At 35.8% G+C, this 13,949-nt stretch overlaps 1 protein-coding gene across 12 annotated transcripts in view; it reads left to right on the top strand.

The window, feature by feature from the left end:
- The window catches only part of PLEKHA1 (pleckstrin homology domain containing A1), a 58,668-nt gene extending 48,388 nt beyond the window's left edge, over nt 1–10,280 (top strand). For 6 of the 12 annotated variants that reach the window (XM_057530682.1, XM_057530678.1, XM_007173235.2 and 3 more), the window contains 4 exons: nt 2,393–2,457; nt 3,067–3,130; nt 4,807–4,896; nt 7,519–10,280. In XM_057530682.1, the coding sequence (XP_057386665.1) occupies nt 2,393–2,457; nt 3,067–3,130; nt 4,807–4,896; nt 7,519–7,833 (534 nt within the window). In that variant the 3' untranslated portion in view covers nt 7,834–10,280. Of the gene's footprint in view, nt 1–2,392; nt 2,458–3,066; nt 3,131–4,806; nt 4,897–6,144; nt 6,216–7,442 lie in introns of all 12 variants that reach the window. The other 6 variants (XM_057530683.1, XM_057530680.1, XM_057530684.1 and 3 more) reach the window with 4 other exon arrangements.
- The last annotated feature ends 3,669 nt before the right edge of the window (nt 10,281–13,949 follow it).

The following is a 13,949-nucleotide window of genomic DNA, read 5'->3' as shown; positions in this document are numbered from 1 at the left end:
TGGTACTTCGAAAATAATCAATAAGTGTTTTTGAATGAATAAAAAAATGACATAGCATAACAAGAATAGCCATTTTAGCATGGGACCCTTTCTTAGACTTCAAAACCTAAGAGCCTCAGTTGGAAGCAGTAGTTACTTGGTTCAAAAAGTACCAGCCGTGGTCTCCCAGAAGCTACCCTTGTGCTTGGTTGGCAGGTTGATTCGTTGCTTTCAGTTAATGCCAGTCCTCTTGGGAGGAGTCCTTCCTGCACCAGACATTCATTGAGCTCTCCATGGCCCTGGTGCACTGGGAACTGGGAATAAAGAGGGCAGTCAGTGATGTTCTGGCCTTCACGAGTTCAGTTTTACCAGAGAAATTGACATGTCCCCTTGTCATCCGCAGTAGTTATAATGAGACAAGAACTATTATAGAAATATTTACTATAATTTGAAAACCTGCATGTGGATATTATGCTATAAAGTTTGAGATGAAAGAATACTTGAACTATCATAGGAGGTAGGGAAATTATATTATGTGTATTCAGGAATATGTTAAGTATTTAGCAAACACAGATAAAGCTGAACACTTTAAATATAATTATTGACCTTCATCAGTTACTGAGCTGCACATCCCCTCCCCCCGTTTTAACATTTCTGGAATCTTCAGGTCTCTTAGAGTTGCCGAAGGGGAGGGAGCCAGGCAGCAGCTGTGCTGTAGTTGTCATTGCCTGTGTGTGCACAGCACCTTCGGGTAGGATCAGAAGACACCAGCGTCAAAACCTGCAGAAAAGGGTGCTGGCAGTTGCAAGAAAATCTCAGGGACACAGTGGGAGATTCTTAGGAAATGCTGTATTATCACCAGTGCTCTTTCTGGCCCAGAGAATAGTATGGAGTGAAAAACACTGACATTGATGGTTCCTAGTCAGAAAGTGAGCTGGGATCTGAATGTGAGGTTTTAAAAAACCTTAACCCATTTATTTTGCCTATATATTTTTATATATGCTCAAGGATAATATATGATAAAAGTTGATATTTAAAGTATAAAAGGGCTCTTTTACAAAACCTTTTGATTATGGAAAAGTTTGAACATAAAGTAAATAGAATAGTATTCTGAACCCCTATATAGCCATCACCCAGATCTCATAATTATCAACGCATGACTAGTTTTGTTTCTTCTGTACCACCACCTACTTCCCCCTTCCTGTTTTGAAGCAAATATTAGGCATATCATTTCATCTGTAAATATTTTTGTATGTTTCTCTGAAAGATAAGAATTTAAAAGTTTCTTTCAGTAGGTATAAAAGATTTCAGCAGACAAGAAAAACTGGAGAAAATATTTAATAACATGTATCACAGATAAAACATTAATATCTGTAATATGTAAAGAACCTTAAAAATTGGGGGGATCCTTCGTCACCCTGTTTTCCCTCTTTTCCTCCCATCAGTTCCAAACAATTCAGATGTTAATTTTTTAGGCGAGCAAATCAGTGTAGGTGTCCATGGTTGTGGTGCAGGAGCAGGAGTGTCTAGCGTAGCCCCGTGTGGGCAGTCGGAGCCCAAGCAGAGCGAAGAGGCCGTCCTTGAGGTTACCTTAAAATGAGTTGTTTTCTAAAACTTAAAAAAAAGATTTTGGTTTTAAAAAAGTGCTCAGCCATGGTTTAATTATTTTCTTAGTACTGCATAAAATAATGGTATGTCTTAAACTCATGGTGTCGTTTTCAGTGAAATACAGTATATAGTATTTCATGAAATGTTTACCGTAAGTACTGTGCTAACTAGGAAGCTAGTTATATCTTATATGTGAATCTTATATCTAGTTTTGTAACCTTAGGTGAGGTACTTAATATGTCTAATCCTGTTTCCTCAGGTGAGTAATAGTGCATGTTTTCCAAGGTTGTGGAAAGTGAGATAACACATTTCAAACATAGCAGATGTCCTGGCACTTAGTAAATGTTTAATAAATTGTGCTTGTTAAAATGATGTATTCATATAAAAGTGATATTCCTAAAATGACAAATTTAACTCAGAGAAGCTGGGTATTCACTACTCTGGTAACCCTCTGTATGAAAATAACATTCCAAAATAGGAAGTACTCCACTTACTGGGTATATAGGGGTTCATCGAGGAAAAGTCTGATGGTTAATGGTTTTTAATAAGCTACACTGTCATTTAGCACATAAATAATGTGAACATGGGTTATATGCCAGTTTCCTTGTTTCAAATCACGGTGTGTATCAGGTTATAGTATTTGAGCTATTCTGATGCTGGATGGTTCAAGAAGGTAGACTTATGTCTTAGATGTGCTTCAGGAAAGAAGCATGATTTTTGCATAGACCTCTAAATAAAACAACTAATGCTTAAAAGGATTTTAAGAATATATGTCATGCATCTGTTTATTTGCTTTTTTTGACAGGAAAAGGAACCTCTCCGTGTAATACCACTTAAAGAGGTTCATAAAGTCCAGGAATGTAAGCAAAGGTAAGCACCACCTCTGACTTGGTGCCTGGCACAACTTATTATTACACAATATATAGTTCCTTAGTTTAATTGATGTACTTACAGATGATATTTTTCTGTGTTATTGCTAGTGGGTTATGCTAAAACTTTCAAAACCTTCAGATTAAATAGAGTATTGAGATTTTTTTGTTTGAAAACTACAAATTAGGAAAGAGTTCTTAAGCTTATTAATGGAAAGGACAAAATTTAATGTGAACAGCTATCATATTTGACAAATTGATGTATTATTAATTCTAGTATTTCAGGGTTGCTGCAGAATAGAGCTTTATAAGAATGTTAACTGTGCCATTGTTTCTTTGAGCAAACTGATTTCTTCACAGTTGAAAACTTTGAATTTTAAAGTTGTTTTATGAACCTTTCTAAAAATACATACAACTATATAAAATATGTAAAATTTAATGCAAAAATAAATTGGAAAACGATCACTTAGTATTTCTCAATTAAATCAGTATTTTATCTCTAATATTTATTTTCTCATTGACACATATTTGGTACTGGGTAAAGAAGTGAAAGGAAAACTATCAAACAACTGCTATTTAAGTACAATTGGAAAATTTTTTTTGTTAACAGTGACATAATGATGAGAGACAACCTCTTTGAAATTGTAACATCGTCTCGAACTTTCTATGTGCAGGTAGGATACTTCTTTGGAGATTATAGATCCTCCTAACAAGAAATTAATAATTTTAGAGGTGAAATAAACATAAATAAATGTGTGTTGCTCATAAAAATAAGCAAAAAATATGACAAATATAATTGCCAATTTAATAAAAAATGTTATATATAACATTATTGGCAGGTCATATGTTCAGCAAATAGGGGTATTCTTTGCTGTAAGTCAAATGGAATTAAGTTTTATTTGGAGGAAGGGAAATGCTATTTAAGTTAGATGCTAAGTGTGTACTTTCAATTTGGATTATTTTTGCACATATTTTGGAATTTTAATTATATCACCTTTTGGTAATTTTATAAGAAGGGGGGCTCAAATATCCATAATAAAAGTGCACAGTGTATCTTATCATTTCACTAATGGTAGATAGTATCCTATGTTTAAGTTTAAAATACACTTTTTACTTAACACGTTTATTTAGATTAGAAGTTTTTTAAAAGAACATTTGGTTTTGTTTTATAAAAGTTATTACATATGCTTATTGCAGAAACTTTAGAAAATACAGAGAAATATGAAGAAAAAAGTGTTATAAAACATATAGAATTCCACATTCAGGCAACCATTCTTTTTTTCTTTTTTTTTCCTTTATTAGAGCATATCTTTTTATAACAAATGGGATTATGTGATATCAATATAGTGTTATATCCTATTTGTTTACTATATTATAGTCATTTTTTTTCTACATCAAAAATTCTCTGAAAACCTTTTAGAACTATGCTCTCTTATATGAATGTTTCACAATTAAACTTTCTCTACTGTACTGTTACTGATCACTCATTTACATAGTTTTTGTACATTTACTGTGATTTAGTGTGGTAGTGAACATTTTGTGCATAAATTTGCCTGAATTTCTTACTTCTTTACAATACTAGATCGAGTTTCTAGATCGAGTATAACTATCAGAGCATGAACTTTTTTAAACCTCTTTATTTTGCCAAATTGACTTCTAGACTGGTGCTCCTGTTTGTAGTGAATGAAAGTATACTCTATCTTTGCCTACTTCGAGTTTTTCCTTTTAAAAACTCTTTGTTAATATCATTGGTTCAAAAATATTACTTGTATCTTTAAAAATTTTAAACTACTAGATAGTAGAATCCAGAAGTAAAGGGCAGTACCTCTCCACCCCTCTGAGGGCCTTGTTTAATTGGATTAAAGTCATAGTAAGGTTTTTAATTCACATTGGAAGTCATGGTCCTATCAAGGAAGATGATGCTTTGGAATATGACGACTTAGGGTACTGTTAGAAATTATTTTTAGAAAAATAACATATAAAATGATGTCACAGTGGTTTTTTAACTGCACAATTACATAAATATTCATCTTGAAAATTCAGACAATATAGCAGTAGAAATGAGAAGGTCTTTCTTTAACTTCTTCCTCTTCTTGTTTTCTCTCCAGAATTATTCATATTGACACTTTTTGATGTGTCTCATCTTAAAACATTACATGCCCAACTTACATCTCTGTAAGTTACCCAGCGAAACCTGGTTTAAAAAAGTGATTTCTAAAAGTTTTTGGAAACCATTGCCTTAGAATGATTTTGTTGTTGACACCGTTAATTACCAAAATGAATACGTTGGATTTATAGACATAGGAGCTGATTTTGAGGAGAAATTGAATGAATCCTTCCTTCCCCTTAGGCTGATAGCCCTGAAGAGATGCACAGTTGGATTAAAGCAGTCTCTGGTGCCATCGTAGCACAGCGGGGACCTGGCAGATCAGCGCCTTCTGTACGTTTCCTCTTCTCTGGGGTGCTACTCCCTTGGGTCCCCTGATCCTGTCAAGTTATTTTTCTTCCTCTCCCCCTAATCCTTTCAGTTTCTTTCTGTTTTGAGATTTATCTGCATGTTGACTTTCATACCAATTGGACTTGCAAAAAAATAATGCATTTCTAATTTAATGCTTCCTGTAGTGTTATGTATACATAACTTTCTGTGCATTGTATTGTCTTAAATGCACAAGCAGGGCAACTAAAGAATGAACATTTCCTTGTTTTGTTTTAGGAGTTCTTACTTGTCAGTAGGTCCAGATTTGGTATAATTTTACCAATTCTTAGTATGGCATTTGGCCTAATCATGTCAGGCACCTTTAGTTGTAGCATTACACAATTTTGTGAAGGTCTCAATTTCCTTTTTACTTCCTATAATTTCAGTTTAGGTTTTTTGCCTTAATAGTGCTGTAAGACAGTTGAGCAGCTTGAACCTTAAATATAATCTAGTGTTGTCAGTCAGTATATTCCATTTCATTCTCATTTTTTACTAGGTTAATTTAAAAGGCTGCTTTTTACTATCTTAATTATCTTTTTGGTAGTATAATAATAAAATTAAAACAGCTAAACATTCTCAGATAGTAAGGAAAATGTCTTTACTTTTTAATTTATCATGTACAAGTTCATCATAGGAATAAGATTTAGCTTTGGAATACTTTGGTCACTGATCTCTGATCTGAAAATACAAATTCTACTAAGGAATGAAAAACTTTCAAGCGTCTTGAAATGCAGCACATTGGTCTGCAGAAGGTAGTCTAATGTGGAGCATGACATCCGCTATTATCTAGACTCACTGATGCTCGATAGTCTGCACTTCCAGTATTTTCCTGCATTTCTAGTATTGCAGTAATATCGTCTTTTAAAATCGTTTCTTGTTAGAAATGACTCTAGATCAGTAAATACAAATCCATTTTTCTCACTTTTAAAGTTATTCTTCTTGTATCCTGTTTGGAATGTCTCACAAATTATTTTCATAGGTGTTAATTTTGTAACTGCCTGTGTTTTATGTGACCTTTTCAGCAGTCAAGTATGAGACTCTCTGCAAAAACAATGTCTGTTGGGAAGAGGAAAAGTTGGAGAAGGGCGTTTGTGTTTTGTGCTTTGTGGTGGGGGCAGATTGGACTCTCTAAGCTGTAACTATCAGCGGAACTTTCTCTTCCCCCCCTCCAGTACAGGTTAACTCTAATCCTAGCTTTGCACTGTGTTCCAGATGCGGCAGGCCAGAAGGCTGTCGAATCCTTGTATACAGAGGTATACGTCCAGAACTGGGGAATGCAGCACGTATGTGGGCTCTCACGCAAACGTGCCTTCTTACTAGAGGGCCCGGACTTACTCACTACTTAACAACTGATTCTGGAAAGTTGAGTTAACCAAACTGCCTTCTGCAGTTATCATAACTGACTGTGTCAACACTAACGCAAACTATTTCACTACAGTCATCAGGTTGGATACGGATATTAAAAAATAAATAAATAATGGAAAAAAGGACAACTTTACTAATTTAAAAAGTCATATCTACTAAAGCTTAATTTACTGAATTGCCACAAGAGTTTCAATTTCTGTACTTCGTGTATTTTGAAATTTTTTATACTACACCACTTAAAATGCACCTTTGTGCTAACAGTTTGCTCAAACTCACGGGTGCACATGCATTGGATAAACTCTACATTAGTATAGTGTGCATGGTATATTAAATCTCAGGTGAAATTTAGCCATCTAATGGGAATCTAGAGTGTTTTAGTGGTTTGTAGCACTGTTTGTTTTCAGAGCCACTAATGCCACAAATGAACACAATATATTAGGAACTATATGGCAATGCATTTGGGATGGTCATATTTCAGGCTATCTTCAGATTTGATTTAGTTAGAAGCGTATTGAAATTAATATTCACAACTGAAATTATTTCACCACAGTTTTAATAAATGCTTAAATATGTACTCTTCCCTGCCTTTAAAATCTTAAGCCATATGAATGTATGCCATATGCAAAAATAAATAAATGCAATTAAATAAGAAGTGGAAAGACTGTGATATTATTGGTTGCAGTGAAATTCAGGGAACCAAAAACTTAAGTTCGTGAGGCTGCCAGACAAAATAATAAGTTTGAAAAATGTTGAGTTCTGCTTATTAAAGAGATAATGGCCTTTTATTTTTATATTCTGCATTTTCATTTTTTAATCTTTCTAAAATGTGTGGGATAATTCCTAGTGTTTATTGAGAATAAACTCTTAAATAAAATGGTAAAGCTGGTAGGCCCCCTGTTAAACACAGTTCAGTTGCAGTTGGCACACTGCATTCCCGTTTAGGCTGACTGAGTCTTCAAAGTGTCAGAGCTACCAAGTTTGGCTTTGGTGGCAGAACTGGTTTCTTAGTGGGAATGGTTGTTGGCTGTCATCGCTCTAAACTCACTCCTAAAAATGCATTGCTTTGGGAAGGAACTTGCACCTGTATGCTGCATGGCTCATGCTTCTGCTCTGTGTGTGTGTGTTTTGTTCTGTTTGTTTTTCAGAGAATAAAGTCTCACACTGAGTTACTAGCCTTGCCGTTAATGATTGCCCGTGTCTGACCAGCACCCCTCTTTGCAGGAGCGTTCCCGCTGTCCTTCCGAACCCAGACACGCGCTCCTCTCTGCCAGCGCCACAGCAGCCACCCCGCGACCCACAGCCTCTCGCAGCGACTCTCTGGTCTCAAGCTTTACCATGGAGAAGCGAGGATTTTACGAATCTCTTGCCAAGGTCAAGCCAGGGAACTTCAAGGTCCAGACTGTCTCTCCAAGAGAACCAGCTACCAAAGTGACTGAACAAGCTCTGCTAAAACCTCAAAGTAAAAATGGCCCTCAGGAACAAGATTGTGACCCCGTGGACTTGGATGACGCAAGCCTTCCAGTCAGTGATGTGTGAGATGGAAGCACGTGGAGCCTGACCCGCCTCATCCGCCCTCAGTGTCCTTTCAAGAGGCTTCTCGCCAAAGATGATAAAGGGGAAAGGGGCTTTAATGCATATAGTATACTGCCTCATCGATGTTCTCTTTATAAGCTGGTAAGCCAAGAAGCTAGGGCATGGCCAAACTAAATGCAATTTCTTTAAAAAAAAAAAAAAAGAAAAAGAAAAAAGCCCTAAGTATCTCAGTATCAGCTGTCTGAAGCTTTGTTCTCATTGGGATGATAAAAGTGTGTGTGTGGTATTTTTTCCAAGTGAATTTGACAACTTAAATGTTTCACAATTTAAAACATGAAAAATGCTTATTAATTATTTTGTTTTAAAAATGCTACTGTGACTTCCAATTAAATGTTCAATCTCTACACATTCTTACCAGTTAATATTATTGAATGAAATATTGCCAGACAAAAATATCTAAACTCATGACGTCTGTGGTGCTGTAAAATGGACAGTGTTGAAATGATAGCCATTTTTGATGCTCTGGATCTCATGGTGAGCGGTGAGTTTTGCATAGAGGATATTATTGGACTGTTAGTGAGGGTTGTGTGTTGTACTGGGGTGGGGAAAAGGGGAGAATTAGAATTCAGACAGCCTATCTCGGACATTTATTTGTAAAAGCTTAATCAAGACGTGCAGCAGTCATTGCTTTATTCAGTGAAAATTATTAGATATGAAATTTCTTGGAGATCTGATTTTCTTGTCAGAGTTTTGTAAAATAGTTCTTATTTCTATATTTGGATCAGTGAAAGACCTCAAGTTTATGTGTAAAGACATACTGCCCTTAGTCATGCGATTGTAACCTCTGTGTTTTGTCACTAATAACCTGTATTCAAGTGCCTGTGTTTTTTCATCTTGTTTAGGAATATTTTGAGATTAATGTGTTCAAAACTCCTACATGATTGGTTTTAAACAATTAGGATAAAATTAATTTTCAGTAGCATAGGTTAATGTGCTAAATAACATACCATTTTGTGTTAGAGATACCAGAATGTTGTTGTTCTACTATCTGTGCAATATATGTTTTAAAACACATATTTGACTTCACATTTAATCATGGGGATATCATAAATATAAGCACCTCTCTAAAATATCGTTAGTTTCAGGTGTTGAGTAATAGACCAGTTTGACCAAGTACTGTTTTTACGGTTCAGTCTTAAACATTTGCTTTAAGAAAATAGTCTTGAATTTCACATGCTGCTATTTTTATGATATTTTGCCGTATTACAGTACTGTTTTGTTTTGAATTCATAAATGTCACTGTTTCTCCTTTTCATTTTCTAAGATGACTTCTTGTTTGAGAAAGAGAGGGGAGGGTGGATTTCTTATTACAGTGGTGGGGTCCAGAGGTTACTATCTATTATACTAGAATTATCATAGCATCACCTTAAAAATCCGAATGCATCAAGAATGCACCACTCTTGAGAATCTGCCTGCTAATGCAGGGGACACGGGTTCGAGCCCTGGTCTGGGAAGATCCCACATGCCAAGGAGCAACTGGGCCCGTGAGCCACAACTACTGAGCCTGCGCATCTGGAGCTTGTGCTCCGCAACAAGAGAGGCCGCGATAGTGAGAGGCCCGCGCACCGCGATGAAGAGTGGCCCCCGCTTGCCGCAACTAGAGAAAGCCCTTGCACAGAAACGAAGACCCAACACAGCCAAAAATAAATAAATAAATAAATAAATAAATAATAAAAATAAAGGAATTCCTTTAAAAAAAAAAAAAAAAAAGAATGCACCACTCAACATTTTTATTCATAAGCTAATATTTTTAGAAGTTATATTTAGGTTTTTCCTTTTTTGCAGCTACATTTGAGAATGATAGAATGAAAAGGTTTTAAGTAGTTATCACTTTCTCTGCAGATATATCCATTACAGCAGCTCTTTTAGAAAGCTCTTTTTTCATGAACACACCTAAGAAATCTTGTGTAGACAGTTGGCTATTTCAGGAGCCTAATGCTGTTTTCTTTGGTACAGCTTCTACATTGCATGTTCATTTTAATATTTTGGTATTGGTAATTTGATATATTCCATAGTGGCAAAATATTAGCTCTATTTTGGGACTTTTTATAGAACTACCCTTGTATAGAATAGCATAGGGAAATGGTCTTGTGATTGTCAGAGTCTCCTAATATTTATCTCAATACTTTTATAATTCTATGAAAATTATTTAATTATTTTAAAACTTATACTTTTCCTGTAAATATGTCCCATCTGAATTGTCAAAGAATTACTTTGAATACCTTAATATTTGCTGCATTTTTTTCTGTATATATAACATGTCTTCTTTCAGAATGAGAATATATGTGTGCTTCCCATTGTTTACTTTTATGTCTGATATCTTTATACATCAAACTGGTTGAACACTGTAATGACTTGAGAATAAACTGCTCAAAATTAATTCTAACTTATTTCTCATTTGGTCTGGTTCAGTTCTTGTGTGAACAAGTAAATAGAACAAGTACAAAATGTGTTTGGTTAATTGACTTGAATTTAAGGACAGACATTATTTGGTAGACTTGGAAGGGTGTAACTTGATATGAAATTGCACAAGGAAACATGAGTCTTTTGGGGAAAAAGAGCTTATTTTGCTTAATTAGAAAACATGTTCTCAAAAGCAAAATCAATTATGCTGGCTTCAAAGCATCATTTGAATCATCCAGGCTGCTTTTGCGGTGTTTGGTTATTGGTTAGATCGGTGTGACACGACTAAGGATGAGTGCAGAGGACATACTGATCCCCAGGTGAGCTGTAGACCTGCACTCATAAAAATGCCCTGTTAAGTATTACAGGCTGCTTCTTGCAAACCCACTATTAGTAACAAATAGTTCACACTTGCTGTGTATCCAGCATCTAGTAATAATGCAACTGGATAAAGGATATCTGTCTTGGTAGTTTTTATGAACTGGTGCAACTTAATTTTCTTTCCCTGAAAAGTATTTTAAATGTTTTTATTTTTTAAAAAAAATGTGGAAGTTCTAAACTTTGTTGCTTTCACCAAAAAAATAAAAAAGATCCCTTTCTCAGCCATTGTTTTACTTCTAGTTAAAGTAGTGCTGTGTCTCTATCAGAAGTTCTAACAGTTGGTGAGGCAGGAAATGTTTGTATAAAAATGGAATGACAAACCAGCTTAGTACCAGACTTGGTAAGAATCTTCCTTGTCATGGGAGGTTTGACAGTCCACATATGACGCAGCGAAAAATACACTTAGATGGGTTCGTATTTTCCATTTGCAAACTTCCCTGTTAAGCAGATCCAGAATTGGTTATTTGTATATGTTGTTTATTTTTTAATGACTTAACGAAAATTGTATTTTTGTCAAACCTCACATAAGACATGTATTGAAAATATTGCTGAACTGGAGTTAACATTTACAATTTTGACTGACAAAATCCTAGCGTTTTATTTTTATGACATAACGTGAATAGTGCCTTACTATGTTATATTCATGAAGTAATAGTGCCACCTTCTGGTTACATCATTGTTAAATTTGAAATCTCACTTTATTTCACTCACAGAAAATTAGAGAAGATATGTAATTGCCTAGGATAGTTTGGAAATTAATATAAAACTTAAATCAACATTTGTGAATGACTTCTTTAATAAACCTTTTATTTGGAGATAACTGTAGATTCCCGTGTAATTGTAAGAAATAATACAGGGCTCTTGTATACCCTTTACTCAGTTTTACCCAATGATAACATTGAAAAACTATAGTAAAATAATATAACCAGGATATTGATACTGATATGGTCAGGAAACAATTCCATCATCACAAGGATCTCTCACTGTGGCCCTTTTATAATCACATTTACCTCCCACTTTACAGGTTTGGAAATAAAAGTCACTTGTCTAAAATCACACTAGGTTTACAATCCAATCTTTTTTATTCCAAGGTCTGGGCTCTTAACCATTATGGTACTGCTGCCTCAGTAGAAGTCTTGAAAATCATTCTTTGTTTATATTGTACTATCTCCAAATTATTAAATGAGTTGAATTTCCATTCAATCTATTTTCAGTATTTTTCAGAACCATAATATTTTAAATGATAGATTCTTTATACATGCATTTAAATTTAACATTTGAGAATCGATAGTAGATAAATATCCTGATCACAACCTCCCTGAGAGATTTTTAGCCCTGACATTTTACATGTAAATTAATAAGGTTATCAGAATAAGGATTTTAAAATAGCTTTATTTTAGGATGCCAGATTCTGGAATTGGAAGGAGTTGCAGAAACTGGTTATAGCCACTGGGTATAGGGTAAGAGTGAGGTGTTTTTCCATGTGAAGAAACTTTTGACCTTCTGATGAGGTCTTGGGTCAAATGGGTGTCTTCAGTGTACAATATGCCATGCACAGGAAACCTAAGAAAAAGACACCCACAAGGAGTTTGCTAAAAGAAATATAAAGTGTAATATGTGATCAAATCAGTCATGGAAAACTACACATCCAGAGACTGAGATGGTAATGGTGGAGTGGGTAATAAGAGAAGCATAGTGATGGAGGGGATTTGGAAAGGTCCCAGAAGAGAAAAAGGGCCTTATAAGTAAAAACTATGTGACATGGCAATAAATTTGGAAATGATGATTTGGAATTTGAAGTATCCAAATTCGTGCATAAAATTTAAATTGTTCTCTTGAAGGTTCATTGCCTCTTTCTCCCTTCGAAATGACAGTACTTTTACCTGTCATACTGGTTTTCTTCAGCATTGGTCGGCGTTGGGGCAGGAGAGGATGAGTAGGTGGGAAATGCGGGGAACTTTCCATGATTTAGGAACTTAACCACATCAAAACTCACTTTTGCCTGGCTTTGGTACCTTCACGATGTGGACTTAATCTCTTCCCTGTGGAACCTTATTATTTCCAAATAGAGACCATTGGTCCCAGTGACATCTTTTCCTTTGTGACTTTCATATGTATCATGCTCCATGTCATGGTTCATGTTATCACTCGTGTTATCCTTTATTCACACTCTCCTTTTGCCTGTCTGTATTTCCAAAGTGGAAGATTTCCTAATGGATTAGAAATGGCTAGTGAAGGGAAGTGATGCTTTAAGGATAACGGCAAGTTTTTTGGCCTGGACAACTGGAAGAACAGAGAGCCCTTGAGCTGAGGTGGCAAAGGTTGCAGGTAGAGCAGGTTTGAGGGCAAAGGTTGCGATTGCAGTACTGAGTGTGATGGTTTGAGATGCCTATTAGATACCAAGGAGAAAGGTCAGGAAGGCAGTTGGATATACAAATTTGGAATTGAGAGAAATCTTTATTGGAGATAAAAATTGGGGAGCCTTCAATATACTAGGTGCTATTCAAAGCTATGAGGCTGGATTAGAGAGATGAAGAAAGGAGAAAAGAGGACCAAGGAATGGACAGGGAGCTCCAACATTAAGAGCTCAGAAGAGGAACTAGCGGTGGAAAATGAGAAGTTGTGACTACAAGTCAATTGGAAGCCAAGGGCAGAAAATGAGTCAAGGAGGAGGGACTCAGATGTGTCAAATGATGCTCACAGGTCTAGTAAGAGGCCGTGGAACAGCTGAAAAAGACTTGGAATTATTCCTCTAAAGAGTTGGTGAACTTTCCCTGTGAAACCTGTTGGACCTGTTTTGCGGGGCTACATTTGACAGCTTCCTCATGTCCTCTATGAAAATTGATGCGCTTAGGTTTTCTATCTTTTCTGGAATCAGTTTTTTTTTTTAATTTTTAAAAATTATTTACTTATTTACGTATATATATATTTATTTATTCATTTATTTATTTTTGACTGCGTTTGGTCTTCGTTGCTGCGCGCGGGCTTTCTCTCTAGTTGCAGCGAGTGGGGGCTACTCTTCGTTGCGGTGCATGGGCTTCTCATTGCGGTGGCTTCTCTTGTTGCAGAGCACGGGCTCTAGGTGCATGGGCTTCAGTAGTTGTGGCGTGTGGTCTCAGTAGTTGTGGCGCATGGCCTTAGTTACTCCGCGGCATGTGGGATCTTCCCGGACCAGGGCTTGAACCTGTGTCCCGTGCATTGGCAGGAGAATTCTTAACCACTGCGCCGCTAGGGAAGTCCCTGGAATCAGTTTTAATAAATTATATTCCTAGAAA

This window comes from Balaenoptera acutorostrata, chromosome 16 (assembly GCF_949987535.1).
Source record: "Balaenoptera acutorostrata chromosome 16, mBalAcu1.1, whole genome shotgun sequence".
Lineage (NCBI taxonomy): Eukaryota > Metazoa > Chordata > Mammalia > Artiodactyla > Balaenopteridae > Balaenoptera > Balaenoptera acutorostrata.
This window is presented reverse-complemented; position numbering and strand designations above follow the sequence as displayed.